This window comes from Peromyscus maniculatus, chromosome 2 (assembly GCF_049852395.1).
Source record: "Peromyscus maniculatus bairdii isolate BWxNUB_F1_BW_parent chromosome 2, HU_Pman_BW_mat_3.1, whole genome shotgun sequence".
Lineage (NCBI taxonomy): Eukaryota > Metazoa > Chordata > Mammalia > Rodentia > Cricetidae > Peromyscus > Peromyscus maniculatus.
The window spans coordinates 58,096,877-58,123,454 of record NC_134853.1 but is presented as its reverse complement, the minus strand read 5'-3'; the positions used below and the strand labels follow the sequence as shown (position 1 = coordinate 58,123,454).

The 26,578-nt window shown below is 44.0% G+C and overlaps 1 protein-coding gene and 1 pseudogene across 1 annotated transcript in view; one reads left to right on the top strand and one right to left on the bottom strand.

Annotated features, from left to right (window-relative positions):
• The window catches only part of Mdn1 (midasin AAA ATPase 1), a 146,942-nt gene that overhangs the window by 25,294 nt on the left and 95,070 nt on the right, over positions 1-26,578 (bottom strand). Inside the window, exons 58-83 of the mRNA XM_042270948.2 lie at positions 26,249-26,369; positions 25,350-25,520; positions 23,176-23,390; positions 22,428-22,815; positions 21,830-21,939; positions 20,311-21,016; positions 17,922-18,083; positions 17,517-17,790; positions 16,710-16,945; positions 16,210-16,305; positions 15,572-15,666; positions 14,898-15,019; positions 14,432-14,578; positions 13,790-13,899; positions 13,156-13,229; positions 12,500-12,698; positions 10,723-10,885; positions 9,096-9,242; positions 8,203-8,329; positions 6,317-6,422; positions 5,572-5,687; positions 4,115-4,597; positions 3,675-3,901; positions 3,149-3,304; positions 2,820-2,998; positions 1,839-2,000 (exon numbers count right to left, since the gene is read on the bottom strand). Of these exons, the coding sequence (XP_042126882.1) occupies positions 1,839-2,000; positions 2,820-2,998; positions 3,149-3,304; positions 3,675-3,901; positions 4,115-4,597; positions 5,572-5,687; positions 6,317-6,422; positions 8,203-8,329; positions 9,096-9,242; positions 10,723-10,885; positions 12,500-12,698; positions 13,156-13,229; positions 13,790-13,899; positions 14,432-14,578; positions 14,898-15,019; positions 15,572-15,666; positions 16,210-16,305; positions 16,710-16,945; positions 17,517-17,790; positions 17,922-18,083; positions 20,311-21,016; positions 21,830-21,939; positions 22,428-22,815; positions 23,176-23,390; positions 25,350-25,520; positions 26,249-26,369 (5,092 nt within the window). The remainder of the gene's footprint in view (positions 1-1,838; positions 2,001-2,819; positions 2,999-3,148; positions 3,305-3,674; positions 3,902-4,114; positions 4,598-5,571; positions 5,688-6,316; positions 6,423-8,202; positions 8,330-9,095; positions 9,243-10,722; positions 10,886-12,499; positions 12,699-13,155; positions 13,230-13,789; positions 13,900-14,431; positions 14,579-14,897; positions 15,020-15,571; positions 15,667-16,209; positions 16,306-16,709; positions 16,946-17,516; positions 17,791-17,921; positions 18,084-20,310; positions 21,017-21,829; positions 21,940-22,427; positions 22,816-23,175; positions 23,391-25,349; positions 25,521-26,248; positions 26,370-26,578) is intronic.
• Positions 6,520-7,070, top strand: LOC102921920 (ATP synthase F(0) complex subunit C2, mitochondrial-like; annotated as a pseudogene).

Genomic DNA, 26,578 nt, shown 5'->3' with positions numbered 1-26,578 from the left:
TGGTCAATCCAAGGATGCAAATGCACTAAAAAAATAAGCTGCCAGTCATCAGAGATCAAAGATGAACAACACCAACTTTGCTATAATGAAGCAGCTTTCTGTGGACTCAAATGTTTTAATCACAACCTACATCTATCACTGAAGCCCTGTGCCTTATCTACATTAAAGTTCAGCATCACTCAGAAAGGCTGTATGATTTGGACACTTAAGCACACTCAATTTCAAGGTGTGTACATTTTCAGAAAGCTGTCTGAAAATGGTCAAGTATTTTCCTACTGAACTACATTACCATTATATATATAGTAATATATATATAATATATATATGACATAAGGTCTTAAAACTTGCAAATCCCCCTTGTCCAAAGGGGTTATCTAAAGACTGCTGCCTTCTCATACGTCAGCCTTACCTCCCTGTCAATTTGAAGTCTGCAGATATCTCTTGAGCTAGACTTACAAGATACAAATATAATATTATATACATGACATATGTCACATATATATGACATATATATGACATATTCATAGGATTTCTCTGTGTAGCCCTGGCTGGCCTCAAACCCAGAGGTCTGCCTTCCTCTGCTCCTGAGTGCTGAGATTGAAGGTGTGCACTACCACTGCTTGCTTTATATTTTCTAACACTCATTTACTTCCCTGTGTGTGGAAAGAAGTTGTGTACATCCACGATGCACATGTGGAGGTTAAACTTGCAGGAAATGGTCTCCCTTTCTACCACATGGGTTTCAGGAATTGAAGTTAGGTTGTTAGGCTTGGTGGCAAGTCCCCTCACTGGCTGAACCATCTCACCTGCTTCTGAGCTAAATTATTTTAAGAGAGGTGTGTTCAGACATAGGCTGATGATGAGTCCACACAGTATCTGAAGGAGATTCATACTCTTGGCAGAGCACACTACTACAGTAGCTCTGGTCTGGACAGCCACCAGGCTGTGCTGCTATGGAGCTCAGGCCGAGGCCTGGAGCACACAGACAGAGACAGACATCAAGGCATCTTCTACAGTGCAAATTATCCTTCCATTCTCTTTTGTATAGTTTTCTTCAAGAGGTAATGAGAAAGAAGACAGATGGGCAAACATGAAGACCCATAACTCAATATACACATATTCCTTTGGATATGAGGCCTCAGGATGACTTCCCACTTTTTAACTCCAGGATTTTAGAGAATAAAAATTTTTAAGTGTTTAGATGCCTAGACACCTATTCTATTTGTAATCTCCTACCTCATTTATATTGTATTTAGCTGAAGAAAACTCAGGATACTTAGGAAGAAATCAAAGAAAACTTAAAACTTAAAAGTCATTTGAAGATGGTGCTCACAAAAATACAAATAACAGTAGACAGATCTACTTGGGAAAGTATCCAACCTAAGTCCAAGAACTGTATTTCTACATATTACCACATCTTCTGGATTTCACTGCCTGCGAATCAAGGGCAGGTCTACAATCTCTACAATTATGCTGCTTTTCACCTTAATGAAAGAACAACTTTCTCTTCTTTAACACCAAGAGCCCCCTTTATCATTTAATCATAATCAAACAGCCTTAAGGATCTATCTTGCTCAAGAGATAATTGAAGACGTCAAATCAACAGGGAGGGAAGGCTGACCTAAGAGAAGGCAGCAGCCTTTAGATAGCCCCTTTGGTCAAGTTTTAAGACCTTAGTGGAAACCTGCTTAGCAATCAGTTTTCATACAAAGCCCTGAACCTCAAAGAGATAGACCGCCTCCTGGTATTTCTGACAGCCCACCATAAATGCCCAGCAAGCCCTGCAAAGACTTAAAATACCTGTATGTTCCATGGCATTCCACACTGACAGTCCTTACCTTCTGGGCGAGCTCTGTGAAGGTCTGGGCAAGCACAGAGAGCAGCTTGGCAGTGCTCCGGTGAGTTGCCAGAGACAGGGCCAGGAAGAAGAGGATAAGGTCTGAGAAGCTGCAGAGCATGGGGACCAGGCGCACTAGCAAGCAGCAGGACTGGCTGAAGACCTGAGACAAACAAATGCCCAGTTACACTGGTGAAGAGACATCCCCTCTGGAGATATTCTACAACTAGATAGCATGCCACACGACTCAGGAAGGTGCTCCAAGTCGTTCATGTAAGCTGCATGTGTTTTAACCTCATCTCCTAGCTCAGAGACCTTTTCCTTACATATATTCATAAACATTCACTGTATATTCCCAGCCAATCATTTAGGTAGTTAACAGCATCAGTATCATCATTACTACTACTATTGCTACTACTATTATTGTTTTTGAGATAGGATCTTACCTGTAGCCTAGGCTGTCCTAGAACATACCAAGTAGCCCTGGCTGGCCTTAGATTCATGGTGATTCTCTTGCTTCAGCCTCCCAAGTGCTGGGATTACAAGTCTGAGCCATGGAACACAGCATATAGCACTGTTATTACTGCCTCCTAACATGGGTGCTGGGAATCAAACCCAGGTCCTCTGACAGAGCTGTACACATTCTTAACCACCTAGCCTCTCTTCAGCCCAGCACTTTATTTTTTTAAAAGAAGGACTTGTCAATGAATTTCACTAGTAGACCAGAGTTGGCACTCATGTAATGAAACACAGCAACAACGTCCTACAAAATAAGCTGCTTCTTACCGATGATACAGCATGGGATGGGGATGGGACACAGGGGTATTCTGGATGGCAGCAGTTTTGCACCTATCAGCTTATCAATGACCAAGTCCTCAGTGAGCTGGGCACCAGGGTCTGCTCAGGACCCTCCCCGTGGGTGAGGAAGGCCACTCTCCTCATCTACTCTGAGGAGCACTGGTCTGCTCTGAACAGTGGGTACCTTGTGCTTGGTCGTGCTGCTATCCTCACTGCAGGACTTTAGCCTCTCCAGCAGCTCCGAGACAGAAGAAATGATTTTCTGGACATGTAAAGTGCTCACACTGGCCCAGAAGTCGTCCTCTAAGAGTTTGGTTAGATGTCCTGGCTGCAGTCTCTCAAAGCCTGCCTCTTCTTTCATTTCTAATAACACAAGAAGCAAAACAAACCATTTCAAATCTCTACGCACGAAGGCTATGTCTAATATCTGTCTTTAGTTAGCTCAAGTAACAAAGCATTAATGAAATGAATCGGATTAATCTGAAGTTAATTTTCGCACAACTTCAGCCATACCATCCTCTCCTTGTGGTCTCTTTTCAGCGGGGCTGTCTTCAGCTTTCTTATTGTTTCTTTCTGCTAAGTTCTGGATGGTGCAGAGGATGGCCCGGATGGCAGTTTCTATTTGCTCTGAAAAGTCTTCAACAAAGCTTTCCTCCAACATCTGGTTTCCTAGTAAGCAACATGGTATAGGGCAAAGCTGAATCTCGAGTAATACTCACTGTTAAATGGCTGAGTAAAGTACTCTATTATTTGCTAGTCCCTATGAGAAGCTGTGATGGATCCAAGGATAAAAGGGCAGATTCCTTGCCTGTTAAACTATGAAGCCCATCATTTCATATCAATGTTACAAAAAGAATACAAAAAAAGGAGGAGGAAGAGGAGGAGGAACAATAGTTATGTGGCGTGTACAAACTCTGAGTTTATCTTACATATTGGCCTCAGGCATTTCGGCCTAAGGGAAGCTGTAACAGCCTGTGCTCCTCTTGGGCACAAACCTAACAGGACAGGACATGTCATCACCTCACTTCTAAGTTCTCACCTCCTTGCCTGTGTGAAATGAAGAGACGTGCTTTCCAGGCAGTGAAGTCATGAATGGCTTTACTAACTTCTCCTCTTAGATATTCCAGGCTTTCAACTAATGCCATTCGTGCATCTGTTTGCTCAGCCTCTATCTCTGGAAGAATGAACAAGGACTCTAGGCCTTGCAAATGAGCTGACACTTGGGACAGGCAATTCAGCCCAGAAGAACAAACTTCAAAATCTTCCCTGCAACAGAAATATCACATGTTGAAAGGAAGGGGCTACAGCCAACACCTCTTCCCCTCTCCCTCTAACCACAGCAAACAGGCTGTACCTCCAAGTTTACAGTCCGATGGCACCAAGTGCCGTGTATGTTTGCTGAGTAACAGGACTCAAGCACAATTCTTTTCATGTTTTAGCCCAAGGCTGAAGTCTCATAAGCAAGACAGACACACTTACCATGTATGAAAGAGGGTCTCACAAGACTGCTGTCTAATTTTGTCAACACCAGCTTTCACAGTTTTAATGGTTTTCAGCAGCTCTGTCAACCCTGCAGTTGACTGCTGCCAAAGTCGATCTTGTCTCCGCATTTGGCAACCAGATGGCAGCTGACTTCTAGGTACTGGGGATGGGTAGCTCAGATCAGAGGGAAGTAAGTCTGGCATTGCCCCCGATACTGGCCCCCTGGTATCTGTTCTTCCCAGGTGGGGTGCAGAAGGCTGCTCCTGCACTGGAGCATCACTGCGGCCTCCAGTCGGCCCTGCACTGGGGCAGCACTGGAGGAGCCAGGAGAGCTGCTCCAGCAGGATCTGGCTCTGCATGGCCAGGTGCTGCAGTCGTTCTGTCCACTGCTGCACACTGTCCTGAGGTGGGAAGGCCACAGGATAGACGGGAGGCCCAGTCAGCCTGCTGTCAATCTCCTGGACACAGCCGAGGAGGTTCCTGTGCAGAAGAATGTGGGGAAAGGACAATGGCATCTTCAGGTTGTTTGTGAAGAGTAAACATGTCTGTACACTTCTGAACAAATATGGCTTTTTCATGTAATTTCGAAGGGCTAGGGATAGAGCTCAGTGGGAGAAGACCAGTTCACCAGCAGGGGGCCAGGACTACATTTACACAGACAGACAGACAGACAGACAGACACACACACACACACACACACACACACACACACACACACACACGCACACACACACGGGGTAGGGGTGAGGGTCATCTGGGTATGGGAAAACAGATGAAAAGTCTATTAAAATGCCTCCCCAAATTAAACACATTCTTCAGTCTTTCAGGAATGCCATCAAAACTCATACCATTACCAGCTGAACCTTATCTGCCAGCCAGCTAACAGTCACAGCACTGCTGTGATTTCAACTCTTACTACCTTGCAAATGTACTCTGTTTTGCTAAATAAGCCCCAATGAACTGAGGAAAAAACAGAAGCTAAACTGAATACAGTTTAGAAATACTGTCTCTCAGCCAAGAATCAACTCAACAGGCTGACAGCTTTCCTAATGTCCTCATCTTTTAATTTCTGTTTCTATTTGGGGAACAAACTGCCACCTGGGGAAATCTAAAAGCCTGACAGAGGCAGACTTATCCCCAGTCGCAAAGATCAGGAAGCCCCACGACTAAGAACACAACCCTGACTTTCAGCTTATCACAGTGAAGGGCCTCATTCCAGAGCCAGCTCACAAAACTCTTCTTACTGTTTGCCTAGGCCCTGCCCTCACTCCACAGACCACTTTTCTCCAGACCATGGATAGTGCCATGGCCTGGCATCAAATGAAGCAGTAGGACCAAAAGAAACTACCTACCTCTTTGAGCAGGCTCAAACCCACTTCAGAGAGTGGAGGGTGTTCCTCTCGGCTGATCTACACAGATCCTAATTTGTGGCAACCCTTCCCGCCAGAACATACCTGAGGATGATCCACTGCTCAGTCAGTGTGGTCAGGGAACGGCGCTGTCGGATGAGCAGCTTCATCAAGTGTGCTGAGAACCCTTTACACCTGTCAACATTACCCATGCCAATCTCCTGGCCGAGGAAGAGAAAAAGCATGCTGAAGGCATTGCTGATAATCCCTGCCCTCCCCACACATGCACCAAACTATTTCTTCCTCAAAAAACAAAACAACAACAACAAAAACAATTATGAGTTTAATTGTTTTGTCTGCATATATGTATGTACACCATGTATATGTCTGGAGGTCAAAAGAGGACTTCTGATACCCTAGAACTGGAGCTATAGACAGTAATGAGGCACTAAGTGAGGTCTGGGTACTGAATCTGGGTCTTTTGCTCCTAACCACTGAGCCATCTTTCAAGCCCCCGAAGCTATTCCTCGAAACTTAGGTGAACTTATGCACATTCAGGGGGTGTGAGCAGCAGTACATCCTGTCTTCCAGCAGTCTTTCAGACTAGTTTCTAGAGATCACTGACATCAGGGGAGGAATGAGGTGTAACACCAACTATGGACAGACGTGGTCTGTTCTCAACTTACAAGAGTAAAGCTGGTCCTCTTGGCAAATGCAGTGGTGCTTACTCTAAGCTGTTCTAGGGTCTACACTATTGCACTGATTTAAAGTTAACAAGCTTGTTATTGCCTGATAAGGATGGTGACGTGATGAACCCAGCAGATGCTTTCCCCAGCCCACGTCAGTCTACCTTGACAGGAGTCGCTAGGGCTGCAGTAAGCCTGGTGTGCCGTGCAAGGGAGCGATAAAAATACTTCTGGCACCCATCCCACAAAGACGAAATTTCTGTGAGGAGCCTAGAAAAGAAATCAAGCAACTTACTGTATTAAAACCACAACAACTGCCCTCTCTGTCCTCTCTACCCTGGAGCAGCGCCCCTCCCCGCCCCCGAAAATGTATGCCTGCTCCATGGTCGTCTCCACCCGCTCCCTGATCAGGAGCCTCTCAGCTGCTGAGTCGCCCGCTGTCTGCAGTGCAGCTGAACCGACCACAGACATGGACAGACGTGGACAGACCAGGGCCCCAGCGGTTTGTCAGTCCCTCGTCCTCTGACCTCAGTCATCCCTAGCCGCAGCTTCCAAACCAGCGTCATTTCCAGGGACATTGACACAGCCGCCAAGTTCACTGGGGCTGGGGCCGCCACAGTTGGGCTGGCTGGCTCTGGGGCTGGGACTGGGACTCTTTTGGGAGCCTTATTATTGGTTATGCCAGGAACCCTTCTCTGAAGCAACAGCTCTTCTCCTACTCAATTCTGGGCTTTGCCCTCTCAGAAGCCATGGGGCTCTTCTGCCTAATGGTGGCCTTTTTCATCCTCTTCGCCACATGAAGCAGCTGTCTCCACTTCCACCTCCCATAGTTCTTTCATGTCCCGTCTACCCCGTGTGTTCCTTTTCCTGTACCTCCCCAGGAAGTCTGGGGAAAGTATTTGGCTCAGGGTTTGACAGAGAGAAAATAAACAAACAAACAAACAAACAAACAAATAAATGAAGCCACTCCCCAGGAAGTCTGGGGAAAGTGCTTGGCTCAGGGTTTGACAGAAGACAAATAAATAAATAAATAAATAAATAAATAAATAAATAAATAAATAAATAAATAAATAAATAAATAAATAAATAAATAAAGCCACAACAACTATGCACTGAAGATCCCAAATAAATAAATAAATAAATAAATAAATAAATAAAGCCACAACTGTGCACTGAAGATCCCAAGGACTCAAGACTTCTGAGTACATTTAGGCGTAACCCAGAGTCACCAGTTGAAATCGATGTGTCTATGAGGAGGACACTTAGACTGGAAGCGTTACCAGCAAACAAGAAACAGCAATGGTCTGTTTTCTCTGCTGAAACCTTCACCAACTAACTTGATGATGGAAAGTATGCCTTATAAACCCCGATGTCAACAGGGGCTAATCAGGTAACAAAGAACCAGGGACAGACATACACAAAATGCTAGGCAGGGTTAACAGCTAACATGACCACACAGGTGCTAGAGAATAAAACAAACTGGAAACACGTGTCCTGTTAAATGGAGAGGGACAACTCAGTCACAGCTACATGGGGACCAATTAAGAATGCAAGTCCATTTGGCAAGCTATCCTGAAAAACTGGAACTCTAGAAAGCTGGTCTACAACTTCCCCCTTTACAATGCTGTTCTGACTCAAATTTAAAGTCCCACAAAGACACTCAGCACTAAAACACATGCAGATCACTTAGGGACCTCTGGGTAGATGAAAACATGAGCAGCTTTTTCTCAAGGTAATCGGTTCTCAAACTGAGTATTTTAAAACTCACACACACACGAGAGACAGCAAAACTATGGCCACATTCCCAGCTGTCAATCAGGTCAAGTAAGCAGGCCTCAGGGAAGCAAAGGAGCAGAGCGAGAGGATGCAGGGTGAGGCTGCAGGTCAGCAGTGAAGGACACAGCACACACACCAACAGCACAGGGTGGCACACACAAGGAAAGGCAGAAGAAAATGAACACTTCGTGGAGAGGTGCAGGTCCTTTTGTGACCTTTAACTCTCTTGGAAGCTGAGTGACTTCCTCAATGTACAATTTAAAAACCAACCAACCTGGCATCGGCCTCCCGAGTGCTGCTGACGATAGACAATGCGCTCTGGAGATCTAATGGGTGAAGGTGAAGCAACTCTTGAGGACTTTTTGAACGGGCCCAGGCAAGACCTTTACGATACGACAGACCTAAGAAATCAACAGCACTCATTAATGCACAGTAACTCAGTGAGAAAAGGCTAACGCCCTTGTCCTCTAACGCCCCCTCTTATCTCATCAAAGTGAAGTCTGTGACATGTATCACCAGCAACCTGTCAGAAACATGACTTCAGGTAGCCAGGGGTGATAGCCCAAGCCTATAATCTCAGCCCATAGGAGGGCTAAGGAAGAAAGATCATGAATGAGTGTGAGGCCAGCTTGGACTACGAAGCAGTAAAGAAATGCACCAACTAAAACAGGATCAATCCTTGCATTTTAACACGATTCCCTAAGTGACTGTTCTCTACCTATGATAGGAGAGTATAGAATATTGCTGAAAGCGGAGTATCAGTTCGGAGATACCTCACCACAAAACTTGAAAATGTGTGGGAACCAGCAGTTCACTGTAGCATCTTCCTTTGTATGTCTGGAACTCTTAGAACGACATTCCACAACTTTGTCTAGTATTTTGTTGTATATGGTTTTAGGAATTTCCCCCCATGTCACCGATACCCCAAGGCTGATTACAGGGGCGGCTGGTTAAGAGTGCTTGCTGCTCTTCTCGATGATCCTCAGTTCAGTTCCTAACACCTGTACTAAGTAGCTCACAACTGTCTGTAATTCTAACTCTAGGGGAAGAGATTCTCTCTTCTGCTCTCCATGAGCAGCCTCACACATCACATGTGTACATACTAAAACTTTAAAATAAAGGTAAAAGTTGGTAATTATTTTCTAGTATTTCAGAAGCTACCCTTACCAATTTTTGCAAGGTGTTTAAAGAGATCCGACAAAGCTCGGTGCTTCTGCATGAGAATGTGCTTGGCTTCTGATTGCTGCTTCTCTTTCTCAGCAGAGGGATTCACATTTAAGTTCTGCAACTCACTTACAGAGGAAATCACTTCACCTGTAGGGAAACATAAGATCCCAAGGCCTTGTTAATGTGTGCAGTTTGCTGTATGTTTAGGACTTCCTGTGTGGCATGGGGGCCGTAAGTACCGTTCATCTTTCACCTGCACTTTTAACCGTCCATAGCAGCTGGCAAATGGTCAATGAACTGTTTGAACTACACTTGCAAAGATGCACGGAAATGGGAAAATAAAGTAACTCTTAGCTTTGTTATCTCTTTAAAATAAACCAAACCAAACCAAGGAAAACCTATGTATTTAGTAGCAACAGAGTAGTCTATTATACCATGAATTTTAATCACCCAAGGGGAATATCTGATAATTGTATTTCATTCCTTCCCTATAGCTAATATAAATTAAATGCCTTTTTAATCTATACAACTTCATAAGCACTTATCTATACCGCTAATTCATTTATTTATTTAGGTTTTGGTTTTTTTTTTTTTTGAGACAGGGTTTCTTTCTCCATGTAACAGTCCTGGCTGTCCTGGAACTCACTTGGTAGCCCAGGCTGGCCTCTAACTCATAGAGATCCATATGCCTCTGCCTCCTGAGTGATGGGACTAAAGGTGTGCGTCACCCCTCCAGGCTAAACTGTTTTTTTTAATGCTTTATTTTTACTTTCTGTGCATCGGTGTATTGCCTGCATGTATGTCTGTGAGGGTGTCAGATTCCCTGGAACTGGAATTACAGACAGTTGTGAGCTGCCACATGGGTGCTGGGAATTGAACATGAGTCCTCTGGAAGAGCCATCAATGTTCTGAACTGCTGAGCCATCTCTCCAGTCCTGTCTTTAAAAGCCCCCCTTTTTTTCCTTTTGGTGAGACAGAGTCTCACTATGTAGCTGCCCTTGAACTCAAATATCCACCTGGGTCTGATTCTTGAATGTGCCTCATCACACCTGGCTTCCACTTGACTAATTTTTGTTTTTAAAAGATTTATTGACGGGTGGTGATGGGGAACAACTTTAATCCCAGTACTCTGTAGGTTGAGGCAGGAGGCTCTCTGAGTTTGAGGCCAGCCTGGTCTACAGAGTGAGTTCCAGAACAGCCAGGGCTACACAGAGAAACCCTGTCTCAGAGGAAAAAACAAAAAGATTTATCTTTTTAATTTTATGTGTGTTAAATGTTTGCCTGCACATATGTCTATGAACCACTTGTGTCTGGTGCCTGGAGGCCAGAGACAGGTGTTGGATCCTCTAAGACTGCCATGTCACTAGCATCCTCGAGTTTGAGACCCACCTGGACAATACAGAAAGACACACCACCCAACCAAGATCAAGGCAGCCTACAATTCCTGGTCTACATGTGAGGACAGAGGGATTAAAGGTCCTCTAGATGATTAGCAGGCCTCAGCCTTTGGACTTGGATTTTTAGCACATTTGTTTAAAAAATGAGCAAGATGTCAAAAAAAATGACACAGGCCCCACATTCCAGCCATCAGAACAAGTCTCCCTTTGCCCTGGCTGTTGACACTCACCAGTGAACTGGTCAAGGCTTTCCACCAGGTTAGGTAGGGGGCTCTCCTTCATAAACCTCAGGCACATTTTCCTCATCCGCTTTGAGAGTCTTGGCAAGCGACGCAGAAGCTCTCCTTCCACAGACAGAGGACCAGCATCCTGACATTGATCTGGAACTGAAGCCTTGGAGACAGTACAGGGTAGTGTCACTACCAAGAACCAGAGTAACATGTGTTCCCTTCTCCCCGCTTTTTTTTTTTTCCCCCGAAGACATGGTATTTCTGTGTAGCCCTGGCTGTCCTGGAGCTCACTCTGTAGTCCAGGCTGGCTTCAAACTCATAGAGATCCGACTGGCTCTGCCTCCCAAGTGCTGGGTTTAAAGGCATGCACCACCACCACCACCACCACCACCACCACCACCACCACCACCACCACCACCACCACCACCACCGCCCGGCCAGAGTAAATTTTAACTTGATGGGCACTAAATTTATAGAATCAACTTCTCCCCCCATCTTCCTGCTTCCTCACTCAGCAAATACAAAATCATCATCTCAGGAATAGATATAAGCACATATAGATGAATGTTTAGAAACCTGAATGACTCTTTTGTATGTGACTGAACTAGCAAGTCAGGAGCTTTGAACCTATCAACATAGGATGAACAGTAAGACTACAGTCACCATGGTACTAAACCAAGGCAAATGGGCTCGGCAAATCCCACTTGTACTACTGTTTATCCCTGTCCTCCTTGTCCCAAGGACAGTTCACAGGTCTTGAGGTCCAGTATAAATTAAAGGAAGAACTTCATCCACTGGGGCACTTTTTCTTCACCAGCACCCCCAAGCCTGAAATTCCTGTGCTGTCATCATCAGCAAATCAGGCATTTTGATCAGCGTGACAGCAGTGACTTGACAAATAGTCCACTGAAATTTGCCAGCATATGGAGCTACCAGCGGTTGGTACTAGGCTTTTTGAAATTCTAAAAAAGCTCAGAGACCTAATTACTGACTCTATGAACCTCAGGATGGGAAGTCCAGTAAGATTCAAAACGAGTATTCTCTGGAGGAATGCTCTTGATACCCTAAAATAAAAGGCAGGAGCAGCCACCTGTCAGCATCCACTCCAGAGCTCTGTCCCTTCCATTTTCAGGAATTATACACAGCATCTCAAACATGGTGCTGGAGAGGAACCACAAGCAAGCATCTACACTCTGACCTGAGCAGGCACTGAGTAGCACTGCCCTGGGCACACACAGCAGCTTCCTCATCCAGCTGTTCAGCTGCACTAGCACATTCTATTGTCTGTGGACACGTGTATAGATGTGATCAGGTCACAGGAAACTTCTGGCCTTCTAACCTTTTTTTTTTTTTTTTTTTTTTTATTTTTCGAGACAGGGTTTTTCTGTGTAGCTTTGCGCCTTTCCTGGATCTCACTTTGGCCAGGCTGGCCTCGAACTCACAGAGATCCGCCTGGCTCTGCCTCCCAAGTGCTGGGATTAAAGGTGTGCGTCACCGCCGCCCGGCTCCTTCTAACCTTTACGTGGGTTCCAGAGAGCAAACTCAGGTCATCAGGATTATAGAGCAATCAGTTTACCTGCTGAGCCAACTGACTGGCCCGAGATCATAGTTTCTGCCTAATTCTGTAGCATAGCCAGGCAAACAATCAAATGCTATACAGATCCAAAGAAGAAAATCCCAAAGGCATTCCTTGTCTAGTTCCCAGTTCATCCCTTAACCTGAAAAATCCTGCTTAACTGCCTTGGGATTAAACATGCAGCATGCCACAAGCTAGTACCTGCCATGCTGTTGGCTGGGCTAACAGGGTCTCCCTCAGTGCCCTGTTCAGACACTGAATGGGTGATGCCACCACTGCAGCTTCCTCTGTTGGCTTTGGCAAACAGTCAGGGTGTTCTTCCTTGTTGCTCTCTACCAGACATGACTGACAGGGTTCATTCAGGACAGCTTCAAATTTCTTCATGAATTTAAAGAGGGTCCTGGTCTCATGTAGTAACAGATATAAGGTTAAAAACAAAAACACATCATTTTAAGAGAATTTGAAAGCAAAGAATTATAATGTGTTTGCGCATGCACACACAATAGCTTTTATCTTTTATAGCTATGCTAATCTCCTTAGGTATTCATAATCATTTTGGACTTTTAGGGAAAAAATATGCCAAATACTGTCACCCCACCTTTTCTACAAGAGGACACTGAAGCCAGTCACACTGAGGTTGCTTTGCTCAAGAGAAAGAGCTGGTGGGCGGCACAAGACCAGCCCACTGGGCACATAGCCTGCTCTACCCAAGGAATACATTCTTCTTGCAAGTAGATTTTGTTTGTGGTGGCCTGAGGGTAGTACAGGTCAGGCTAAGAAAACACTGTAGTCTTGCGGCCTTCACATACAGAATTGTGGTTTTGAAAGGTTACGCCCGGTTTTAAAAGATAGATTACCTATGTGTCTTTTCCACAGATTGTTTAATAGACCAGAAGCTGACATCATTCCACTTTGATATCTTCACAAATTCCTGAAAGACAGAGGAAGTTCAGGAAATGGCTTTATAAAGCTTGTATCCCCCTTTCTCCCTACATTATCTACTTGTCAAAGGTCAGAGGCCATCCCATCCGAAACACAGGACTGTATATCAGGGAATATGTAGAAGACTAAAGGGGAACCACGTATTTGCTTCAAATCAATCAACAAATGATGGTCAGTGGTGATGCTCCCACCGGTGACTTATTTGACAGGCACTCCAGCTTAAAGTCACCACAGTAGTCAAGTTACCCCCATCAGTGCTGGCTCCTCAGCCCTGCTCTCTCTCACTGAAGTAAACACAGTTTACTTCTCCTTGCCCCAAGGCACTTGGTGGCCCACATCCCATGTAATATGGCACACTCCTGAGGGAGACAAAAAGCATGGGAAAGACCAGCAGAGCAGACTTTCCTGTGCTGGTTCCCCAATAAACTTCTACAGCCTCCTCTCCTTGTCTCCTGCCTCACGCTTACAAGGATCAGAGAACAGAACTCAAGAAAAGGGATGGGCTGATTCTGTTCTTTCAAGGGTGATTATGACAGCTACTCATCTTACTTTAAGTTCTTTTTCTATGGGGGAGCGAAGTTCCACAATTTTAGCTTGGACCGGGTCAAGAAATTGCTTGTAAAAATGGTACAAATTCCACAGAACACTGCCAAGTGAATCTGGAAGAAATGAAAAGGGAAAAAACATACTACTCACTGTAGGACTTCTGGTGCCAGCCTGCATCTTCCTCATTCCCCATGCCATAAAATTATAGCACATTCCACAGTCAGGTTTGTTAAAAACTTGTCTGAGCTTAGCACTCCTCAAAAATGCAGGTTGTCACAAGCTGCCGTATTTTCATTTCAACTTCTAACAGATTTACTGCCATTTTTTGAAGAAGATGATATACTGAGAATCTCTTTAAACCAATCCTTCAAATTCTTTTATGAGTCTAAAACTCATAAAATCAATAGGTACTATGCTTATATTAAAAATGGCATATTAAAATGTCTGCCCCAACTCTCATTCATGTCAAGCTATACTCAATTTATAGTGACAACTTAATTCCAAACCTGCTGGGGTAGTGACTGACATCAGCAGTTTTTATATGGGGCTTATTCTGCAGCAAGCTCCAGGCAAGCCACAGCTTCATGGTGAGACCATGTCTCAAAATAAACAACAGTGCATGGTAAGTGAGGAAAAAACCCTTACCTTTCCCTTCGATTTGTGGCATCAGTAAGACATGACAATGGAAAACCAGTAACATTTGGAGTCGTACATGGAATTCTCCCAGCGAAGATCCTTCAATAAATGCTTGTAATGTGCTGACCAGCAACATCAGGGTCATCTGCTTGTCATCTTTAGAGAGCCAAAGAGCAAAACACTCATGTGCCTTCAACCATCCCTCCCATCCCTAAAATGCATGCAATGCATCATCCATCAGGTAGGTACCACATCAAACTGAAGCAAAGATTATGGTTACAGTGACAGACTTCCACATAAAACCTGTATGTAAGTTATGTATTAAATGCACTCACAGCAAACTTACAACATTATTATGAAACAGCTTTAATTCAAGCATGTTAATTTCTACTTACACTGGGTTAGTTCCTGGACATACAGAATGGCATGACTTTATGATGACTGCTTCTCTAGAGCGTGCAGTCACCAGCCTTACCTTCTTGCTCCTCTGTGCGTTCCTGCATGTGCTTCTCCAGCATCTGATAGATGGAGAACCAGTGCTTGGTGGATTTCTCAGTATGGCGTCTCATGGTATTATCCAAACTCATTGACCAGCAGCTGACCAGCAAGGAGTGGAGAAAAAGGCAATAGACATTTAGGTAAATCCATTTGCGATCACAAACTCACAATTTAAATGCTCACCTTTTTTTTGAGGAGGTGGGGGGCCATCCCCACTAGGTAGCCCTGGCTAGCTTCAATCTCACAGTGATCCTCCTGCTCTGCCTCCAAAGTGCTGGAATTTAAGACTCCACAACCAGCAAATATTCACTTTTTTTGTTTGTTTGATTTTGGTCTTTTGAGACAGGGTTTCTCTGTTTAACAGCTCTAACTGTCTTGGAACTCACTTTGTAGACCAGGCTGGCCTCAAATTCACAGAGATCCACCTGCCTGCCTCTGCCTCCCGAGCGCTGGGATTAAAGGCGTGCGCCACCACCGCCTAGCTAAATATTCACCATTTTTACAAATGGTCATAGAGAAGCTGTTTAGTTTGCTGCTTCAGAATGTATGGCCTGATTAATGCTCGGCTTTAAACTCTGTGATTAAAGCACTTCTGTAACTGCCATGTTATACACATAACCCCCCTGGGGCAGGCAAGGAGAGGTCACTTACTTCAGCTCCAGTTTACGCCACCGAATGATCATCTGACTGACTAAATCAAGATGTTTCCGGAGAGACAATGCTCGACTTGCGTTCTCCTCCCAATCCTAAGCAAACAAACACCTTTTGTTGCCATTATTCAACCTCTTAGTTACTTCCTCCCCTTCAGTAACATCTTGGACTTTCCTTAAGAGAAGACTACTGGCCCCTAACAACTTTTACTAACCACAGGTACAAGTTCACATTGTGCTACAACTCTCCACTGTATCACCAACCGTCATGTGATACAACACCACAGAGCCCAAGTTAGAGGCAGACAAAAAAGCAGTCTGAGCCTGTGTCAGAATTCCTGCTGCTGGCGTTTCTCCTTGAACAAACTCATCTGACTCCTTTCTGTCACGGTGTGGAGGCTGTGTGGGGCTGTGAGAACAACCACGGGCTGTCCCAGCAGACACTCCTAGAGCCCTGGCTACCAGGCTCCACCCTCCAAACAGCTGCTCACTGGTACCAACCTCACCCCAACTCAGAAAGACCAACAATCTTCATCTTTCTCTAAACCAAATTTTACCTCTCTGTTCTAACATGAGTATCAAAAGAGAAATCTTGTCAAAATACCAAAAACTAAAACAAGGAAGAAGAAATGATCTTACTTGTGCCTTTGCCAGAAGGATCTCTAAGCCATTCAGGAGCTTTGAGATGGGACTGGAAAGTGGGAAACCACGGATTCTGTCCATTACGACCAGAAGCTTAAAAAAAGATACACAATTTGGGTAACTCAGTGGCCAACAGTGAAGAGTCCAGACAGGAAGTTTTAGTCTATGTTTCACAAATACCTATTAAAAACGTTTGTGGAAGCAAACATTCAGGGCTGTGGAACCCCACAGAAGGAAATCTTTTATAAGTTGCATTATTCTGGAAATAAGACTGATTCTGACTTTATTATTCCCCATATTACGAGTTATTATAAAACTTGCTAAAACTGGCATGTTCTTCCTGCAGGTATTTGAGGAGCATCTTAGTGGGTTAGAGGTAAGCCTTTGTTTCTATGTACAAACACGCAAGTCAACATCCCTGGAGATAGTGTGAGGCCACATCTTCCCGGTAAATCTGGGTCCTTGGGCAATCCATCCTTCCTAGCTGGCTGCACTACCTGCTGAAGTACGGGGTGCTCTGGCCACTCCTCCAGCAACTGATTGACAGCTTCTGAAAAACCTTGAAGCACAGGTTGGCACTGGCGTGCTTCTGCCACATTGGGGTGCTGGTAGAAGTCATAGGGCCCATCAGGCTTCATGATCAGGTCTGAGGTTGCCTCCCCACAGAGGGTGTTATAGGAGAGAGTGCAGGCCAAGAGTTGACTGCCCAAGAGCTGGTCATTCAGCTCAACTCCTGTGAAGTGACAAGATCGTGGAAAAGTCAGTGAACTCAATAAGCCAGTTTAATAGTAAGTCATGAACATGCCAAAACAATGAACTAATTGTGACCCAAGCCTTTTTCCAATGGAATCCACTGAAGAGACCATGTTAGAAACTTCTTGCAACCAACTGACATCAAACCAGATTCTGTGAGTCTCAGATTGTTTTAAAAATATATGAGGTTAGAGACAGGGAATGCATCTCAATGTGGGGTGCTGAGGTTGTACTCCTAGCATCATAGAAAATAAACAAAACCTCAACAACAACCCCCATGGATCTGTTAGAAAAGCATGAATGCTATGAGAGGAAAAGAGGAAATAATTCAAGGAAAAACACCACACAAATCAAGTCCATCCATATCTTTTCTCATAGGGCACTAATAAAAAATCTGTATTAGTGCAGACTTTTAAATCAATTTCTCAAATTTTTAAGCTCTGGGAACTAGGAGCAGGGGACTAAATGAAAATGGGCATTTCATTATCTTAATTGTAGCAAGATTATCTACTCATTTGATTTCCCAGGAGTATTAAGGAGAACTTCCATACCCATCAGAGGGTAGAAGTGTGTCACCAGAGATGCGCCAGTCTGATAGCAGGAGAGAAACAGGCTGAGGTAGTGCTTGGCTTCATGTGGTGGCACAGTCTGTTGGTACCAAAGGGACCGTGCAAAGCTGAGGCACAGCTGCTGATGGATCAGCATCACTGCCTGCATCGAACTCTGGGACAGGAGAGCTGGGTCTGCGGCTTCCTCCTCTTCTTGCCCATCTGAAGCTCCTTCTTTCTCCTCTAGTGTGTGTTCTATCAAAATATCTGCAAAGTCCTAAACAGCAATAGAACAATTCATTTGATTACTCGCTGTAGAAAATGAAGGAGGAGTGTGAACCATAAGAGAACAGTGCCATTATGATGAAAGACTGAATGCAAATACAACTACAGAACATATCCTGTTACCTTTTCATGCAGTGGGAACAGTTTCCTGAGCTCGAGTTCGTCTTCCTCCTCCTCACTCAGGGCTGTCCTGCAGCTCCTGCTCCGGTATCTGTACAGGCTATTCTCTTGCTCTGCCTTCTCTTGGGCTATGCGTTCCTGCTCATCCCACTCATTGATGATCTCCTGAAAAGTTACATGGGCAGAAAAAGGAAGCATTCACAAGACTTACATAGGCAAGACTCATCTATCTTAGCTTCTCACAAGTATGAAAGTACCATGGGCCCCCAAACACAAGCCAACAGCTAAGAAATAAAATCCCATTAGCAGAGAGCAAATAAGCTTCCTTTCAAGCTGTGTGAAGGTCTTCATCATTTTCCTGGCTTCTGCACTGTTACAATTTCAAAGGTTTACAAGTCTGCCACAGTGCAGCTGATCCTCGTGCCCTTTTTGTCAAGGGGTTGGGGGTGCTGACAAGGAGTACACTTAGTGGCACTTTAGCCAGCTGGCCTAGGGTTCAACATCAAACTATGCTAGACACTTCTTGAATGCCCTGCTCTCTCATATTTAGGTCCTTAAATTGGCAAAAACTATACACAATGAAAGGCAGAGGCGCAGACTAAATAGTGAGTTCCAGGCCAGCTAGAGCTACAGTGAAATCTCGTCTCCAACAACAACAAAAATGTATTAAATGAAGGAAACCACAATCAAATGGGTTTTTTTTTTTTTTTTGCTTGGTTTTCTTTTTTATGTAAGTCTTTTAAAATTACAATTTAATTAAACATGTGTGGATGTTTTTCTTGCCTGCATGCCTGTGCACTGGGTGTACCTGGTGCCCAATGAGGTCCAAAAGAGGGAGAAGGATTCCCTGGAATTGGAGTCAAGGATGGTTATGAGATGTCACATGGGTGCTGGCAATCGAACCCAGGTCCTTGGAAAGAACAGCCAGTGCTCTGAACTCCTGAGCCATCTCTCCAACCTCTTTTCTTTTTTTTAAAAAATACTCTCAAGTATCTCAGGCTATCCTCAAACTCCTTATGTAGTGAAGCTGGACTTGAACTCCTGATCCTCCTACCTCTACTCTGTAAATGCTTGAACTAATGGGTGTGTGTCCAAGTGTTGCCACCAAATATTTTTGAGGGTTTATCTTTAAAGAAAGATGATTAAATTAAAAGCCTAAATAAATATATTTTTATAGGTTTAAACATTTCTAAAGATTCAATTTTTATGTGTTTGAATGTTTTTCCTGTATGCATGTATGTGCACCATGTGCATGCCTTGTGTCCTTAGGAGGGCGGGAGAGGGCACTGGATCCCCTGAAACAGCGTTACAAGCAGTTGTAAGAGGCCACGTGGGTGCTGGGAACCAAACCAAGGTCTTCTGGAAGAACAGCTAAGCCATGCCTCCAGTCCCATATTTATTTATTTATTTTTTAAAGATAAAGAGCTAATGGGATTTGAGGCGGGTGAGTAGTCAGGCGCTGGCTGAGATGGGGGTAACTCTTGATCTTCCTGCTGGAATGACAGGCCTGTATATAAGTACTCTGGTTTAGAAGGTACTAAAGAATCAGACTTAGGTCCTATGGTCTACTCACTGAGCTAGTCCTCCAGCACAGGTTTAATCTTTGTCCTATAATCCTGGTCTCTAGGTTAACCAAAGATGTAAGACTATTTACTATGAGATTTACTGTTTTCCCCTCCAAAGTACTAAATAAAATATTAAATATGCTAAGTAACTTAATGGCATGCACACATTAAGAACGTTAGCAATGAAATATATGACGGATAAATAATACAGTGAGCAGGAATGACCACCAAGTGCTGTTAGGTTTGAATATAAGCAGATGGACTCACTAGTGCCTTGCTATGAGTCTTATAGCTCTAGCAATCCAAGGGTAAGTATCAGGCTCCATGAACAGTCCAGAATTGACTCTGACCAGCATATTCTTTTAGTTGCTGAGTACTGGGTCACTATGCTAGAATATTAATTTCTTTAGCAAGCTGTTGCTACAAATAAAAATCTGTAAACCTGAGGAATATTACTTTAAAAGAAAAATGCTTGTAAATATACACCACAAAGGAGGGCCTAGTTAATCTTTTAAAGATTGAAGGAAGCTGGGCAAGCATGCTATGCTGGTACATGTCTGTAATCTAACTATTCAAGATGATAAGGCAGAATAAGTATCAAAAGTCTGAGGCCAGCCTGGGCTACATAATGAGTGCCAGGGCAGCTAGAGATATATAATAAAACCATCAAAACCCCCCAACAAAACAGCTAGAAAAAAGGCATACCTTCCGCCCCCACCTCCCATCCACCTTGTAGTCTAAGGAGAAAAGGAAAGCATCAGACAGATGAGAACCTATTTCCAGCCATTCTCTACCGTAGCAGGTAGGCCTCTTAGCGACAGGCTTACTTGGCAGAGATGTCTGAAGAGCAGCAGGGCCCTCTGGTCCAGCTCGCCTTTGTATAGCACATGGGAGCGCAGGTAAAGGAGAGCATTCATCAGTAACTGCTCCCGGGTAGGGTAAGGTTGCTGGCTCTTGCCTTCTCTTTCCTTTCCTCCCGAACGCTTGACCATCAGTTTCCCAAGACCTTGCAGAGCTTCCACTGAGTTCACGGAGCACAGAGCATCTGCATGAGCATGGTAGGTAGGGAAAGTGGGGCCGACAGATGGGAAAGCTAGCACAGCCATGACCAGGGACCCCAGATTTTCTGCACAGATCACACTGCTGTGCAGGGAGGCATGGACTTCAGATGCTACTAGCCTCATGCCATGCTGTAACTGCAAGATGGATGCCTGTAGTGGGGTAACAGTGTCTGGATACAAGGCATACTCTTCTACCAATCGCTTCCTAAACTGGTGATGTGACTGCTGCCAAGAGGCCTCCTCCTTTAGAAGGTTCTGGAGCACTTGAGCAGACCTTGATCCGTCTGTATGGAGCGCCTGAAGGAGTCGCATGAGCAGGTCCTGGACAGCAGTGACCTTGGCTATGCTAGTGACGTAGTGGTGGATCTCTTGCACCAAGGACTCATAACTGGGCAGGTGAGGTCTGAAGGCCTGTTTTTTTGACAGGTTGTGGACTACATTCTCCAGCTCACTGATCCTTTGGGGAAGGAACCTGAAGGCAAATTAACACAACACATAAATGCTGTTAGAAAAACAGCAAATCTGGATTGGGCCCTCAAATAGGAAGAGAATGAAGACATTAGCTGCTAAGAACTGTGAGGGTGATATTTGCAATGACAATGAAACTGGGTAACATCTTTAAGCATTCAGAGTAGCACACTTGCTTGACAAATACTCTAAATACATCTCACCAAAGCTTTGTCACAGTCCGCCTTTGCTATTATGGACACTGAGGCTGGATGGCATTAAGCAGGATTTTTCTGTGTAGCCCTGGTTGTCCTGGAACTCACTCCATAGACCAGGTTGGCCTCGAACACAAGAGATCTGCCTGCCTCTGCCTCCCTAGTCCTGGGATTAAAGGCATCACCATGGGGCCTTCAATAGCATTAAAAAAAAAATTTACTTTTAATTGTGTGTATGTATATTGTGCATGTGTGTGTCTATACGTGGGTATGCTCACTTAAGTGAGGGTACCTGCTGAGGCCAGAGGCATGAGGCATCAAGATACCGTGGAACTAGTTACAGATGGCTGTGAGCCTCTCAATGTGAGTGATGGGAATCCTACTTGGGTCCTCTGCCAGAGCAGTACATACTCTTTATCACTGAGTCATCTCTTCAGTCCAGCCTTCAGTATCTTCTCCCTCCTTTCAAATGTACCTTTTTCCTGATCTAACTGGTCATATTGCTGAGATATACATCACTACCATATTAACATAATTATAATACAATCGTCAATCTCATACTATCTTTTCTAAAAACAAGAGGTCAGTATCCTCTCACCCCAACACAAACTCTGCTGCCTTACCTGATGTGTGGATGAGAGTGGCTGACAATTGTTTCGTCTTCCAGGTCTCTTCCAGTTTGCAGGTGGGACCACAGGTTCCGGGTCTTCCACTCACACTGCAGCTGGCTTAACTAATGGAAAAGCGAACAACAAACAGTCTTCTGTGGCCACAGCTGTGACCATGCACTTGAGGACAATGTTCTGAGTATGGTTACAATGAGGTGGATGGGGATCTGAACGACCCAAAGACCTGGACCACTCACCTCAGAGCTGTTAGGTGAAACACACTACATTACTCATACCACTATCTATTATTATCTACCTACAACAGGATAACTTTCATCCTGTATCAGCTCCTCTTCAAAATACAGCACATGTACCACTATCTTAATATATTAATTTCTTCAGTTTGTTTGGATGTTCAAACAGGAAAGGATGTCATATTATCTGAATTACACTCACAGTATCTAGAATCTAGGGACACTATTCCCTTATTTTTCTGGCAATGCCTACATTCCCCTTGCTAAGCCAAGTCAGAAATCTTAGAAGAAAATGCAGTAAGTTACAAGCAAATTCCGCGAGCCAGGGCAGGAGCTCAGGCTCTACACCTGCCCCTTACCTCCTCTTGGGCATACTTGAGCTTGTATGCCTTCTTCACTGCAGGGTCGAAACGTGCCTGGGGAAGCCAAGTCTGAATCTGGAGTAAGCCAAGGCTCACCCAGAGTCTCCCACGCTGGGCTGCTTCAGGGAGGTTCTGCTTACTCTCCCCTTCACCAAAAAAGTAGTGCAGGGAGGTGAGCAAGAGACAGAGTAGTTCTTTGGGAAGTGCCTCCTGAGCACCCATGTTCCCGAGAGTCTGGTCCACATGTTGGAAGGCCTGGCTATCCCCAAGCAGCAGATGTTCACAGTTCTGTACATACTTCTGCCGCTGGTGCACTGGAAGCAGTTCTGTGAGGCTGAGCAGGTGCCAGCACAGGACCAGGCCCTGGAGCCGAGAGTCCGTGCGTCTGTGGGGACACAACACAGCACTTACAGAGGCCCAGTAAATCAAACAACCTCCTTGAGTATACACTTTCATTTCAGAAAATATTAACCACGGACTGTTGATATGTAGAGGTGAATTTCTCATATAATCTTGCATGAATTTCTATTTATAACCTGTTGGCTCAAATATTCTTAAAATACAGGACTCAAACTCCCAGTAGCCTGCTATGAATTGCAAGCAAGCTAATCTACACAGAAACCACCCTGACTTTCATTTACCAGAATCAGGTATCTATGCCTCAGAGGGAAGTTCTGAATGAGCCCTTGCTACATGGTGGGAAGCAGACAACAGCATTACAGACTACTTCCAGGGGGAGAAATACCTGAATTCTGCTACTGAAGGCACAGCCATATTGGTCCACAGCAATGAGCTGATATCCTGCAGCTGCTGGGATCTCTCAACCCACTCTCCCAGGGTGACGTGTGAGGAAGACAGGAGGGGTAGGCCGCTTACGTCCCAGTGACTTGCTCTGCTGCTGCTTGTTAATACACTGAAGCAGCACTTGGAGAACACAGCTCTGCAGAGGCTGCCGGGGCCCTGAGCAACGAGAGAACCAAGTAACTCAGAGCTGGAAGCAGACAAAGGAGACGGGAGACAAACAGAGGAGACACAGAGTCTGTTGAACTATCCTTGGACTGTCAACCTAAAGACACAGAAACAGCCATGCACAGCAAGGGTCAGGTAGTCAATACATGATAGAGAAAACAGTACATGCTACACAACTCTTGAAAATCCACAAGGTTTATCATCAGAGGCTTTGAGAAAAGTTTTGAGTAAAGGTGGCACTTCAAGAATGGGCAGGATCCATCATTTACAGACTAAGAGAAAAAACTGCTTCCCTACCTCAAAAAACAAACAAGATACACAGATAAGGTGGCTGAAGAGATGGCCAAGTAGTTAAGAGCACATTCCTTTCTTAGTACCCATAACAGGCAGCTCCCAAATGCTTGGAACTCCAGTCCCAGGGGGACAGGACATCCTCTGACCTCCTCACATGGTACATGTAAACTCACTCTGGCAAACACACATGCACATAATAAACAAATAAATAAAAAGATATACAGATATATTTAACTTAAATGTAAAACAAAGATACAGGAGAAAATGGTAATCATTTTACCCTACAACTGATGAAAGAAGTCATTTTTAAGTGTTTAATACAAAAGTCAGAAAAACGGAAGAGACTAGTGTACCTGAAATCATGACATTGAGTGTCAAGAAATAATCAAACCTTAAAAATAATAAAAAATCAGAAACATACTTCTGGCCATACTGGGAAAGTATTAATATTGATAACCATGAAAAGATCTTCAATAACAAAATGATATTTAATAAGCTAGTATGTTTTCTAATTGGAAAATTAAGTTTCGTTGCATGTCTGTATATGTGTGTGTATTCTAGTGCTTTTTCTTTGCTTTTCTTTTTTTCTCCTGTTTGTTCTATTCTGGTTTGTTTGTTCTTTTATTTACTTGTTTGTTTTCTAAAGAAGAAGAAAGGAGGCATGGAGTTGTAAGAGTTGGGAGGTAGAGAGGACCTGGGAGATGAAGAAACTGATCAGAATATATTGTATGAAAAAAAATTATTTTTGATAAAAAGACTAATTTACACAGAATCAATGCAACTTTTCTTTTTTAAAAGAAAGGAGTCAGGAGGAGTAATAAAAGCCAACATTTTAACTAGAAAGTAAGTAAATAGGGCTGGAGAGAAAGCTCAGCAGTTCAGAGTGTGCTCTGCTCTTCCAGAATACGCGAGTTCAGTTCCCAGCACCCACATGGTAGCTCACTGTAACTCCACTCCAGGGGATCGGATAACCTCTCTGGGTACTTGTACTCACATGCACATCTCACGCCCCACCCCCTCCCAAACACAAAGATTAAAAAAAAAATTTTTTTTTTGGGGGGGGGGGGCAGGTGTGGTGGGGCAGGTGTGGTGGCACATGCCTTTGTTCCAGCACACAGGAAGCAGAGGCATTTGGATCTCTTTGAGTTCAAGGCTAGCTGGTCTGCATAGTGAGCTCCAGTCCAGCAAAGCTATTAGTGAGACCCTGTCTGCAAAAACCAAAAAATTAAAAAAGTAAATAAATTCTAGTAGGCTTAAATAAAAATAAGAGTAAGCTGGACACATTTTCATGACACACTTAGGAACAAAGAAAGCATTCTTAGAAATGTAAGTAAATGCAAGGATACTTTATTTTATGATTAGGGATAAATTAGACTTTGGTGTCTTAGGACCCATGTTGCACAGGCTAACTTTGAAGGTGTAATTCCCTTGCTTTGTTCTCCTGAATGTTGAGACTACAGGTATGTACTGTCACACACAGCAAGACTAAATGACTTTTTAAAGAAAACTGTTGTGACTTTAACTCAGAATTACATAAATTATTCATGATTTGGACAGGATGCTCAACATCCCCAGAAAACAGACTATCACAATGCCCTCTGTCGTCAATCGCTTCACAGAAAGAACAAGCACGTTAGGATTTTTATGCCAACAAACCTTCAATGTGGAGTCCAGTCGGGACTTGGGCCCCTCCTGCTGCTGTGTATTAGACAGAGGGCTCCATGTCAGCCAATACTCTAGATTTGTGGTAACTGTACTGCTCCAGAAAGACCCAAATGTAGAGTTAAATAACTCTGACCACAAACAAGAAACTTCTTCAGCAGATAGCTAGAGGTAAAAGAATATTTGAAAAAGTTTCCATCAGTCAAGTTATCAAGTCTGCCATCTAACATCCATCAACACCCAATAAAAGGTACTAATCCTAAACTTCTGGACTTCAATGTCCCTCAGTTACCTTGGAGAAATTATGTAGGTTGTTTGTAGTTTTATAAACTAAGATGGGATGCTTTATAAGCTTGTACAGAATGTAAAGTAATTCACACAATTGTAACATCAGCAAAGGAAATACATAAAACATGACTTAAAAATTTAAGCATGTTCTAACTTAATTATATTAACCACATTTTAACACATTTCACATTCAACATGGGAGGCAAGAAAACACTAAGACTTTTTTTTGGCCAAATAGGAATTTTTAAGCAGTTAATACTATTACATCATTCATTGGAAACCAAATGGATATTTCTGTGTTACAAGTTGTAGGCCAGTGATTGTGGTGGCACACGCCTTTAATTCCAGCTTTCAGGAGGCAGAGGTAGGCCGATGTCTGTGAGTTAGAGGCTGGTTTGGTCTATAGAGGGAGTTCTAGGACAGCCAAGGCTGTCCTCACCCCCAAAAGAGTTGTATAATACCTTTATTAAATGCAGAAGTTGAAAATCCAAGTTTACAACATGGAACCCTGAAAGTCAATACCATGCCCAGCAAGCACCAGCCATAGGAATCTAATCAACCAAGACAGGAGGAGGCTTTATTTCCCTCTTGATTTTAGTTTTTACCTTGGGATAATGCAGCAAAGACCAAAGATTCCAAAGCTTTTGAGGTGCAATTGGTGTGTGCTTGAGACAAAATGTGATGTGATGACCGATCTCCTCATCCATCTGCTGGTGTTTGCTTGACCTATTTCAAAAATGAACAGGGAGAGGATGGGGTGCTAGCCATCAAGGAACTAGTGGAGAGCTACCTTATAAGGGAAGGTAGAGCACACAGAGCCTATAGCACTGGGGGACACTTCATGGGTTTAGGGACGAAGCCAAAGCAAGCAAAGCCCTTTCTGGAAGATCTGTCTTGTAAAACGGCAATGCCTTCTCTGTGCCTCAGCAATCACT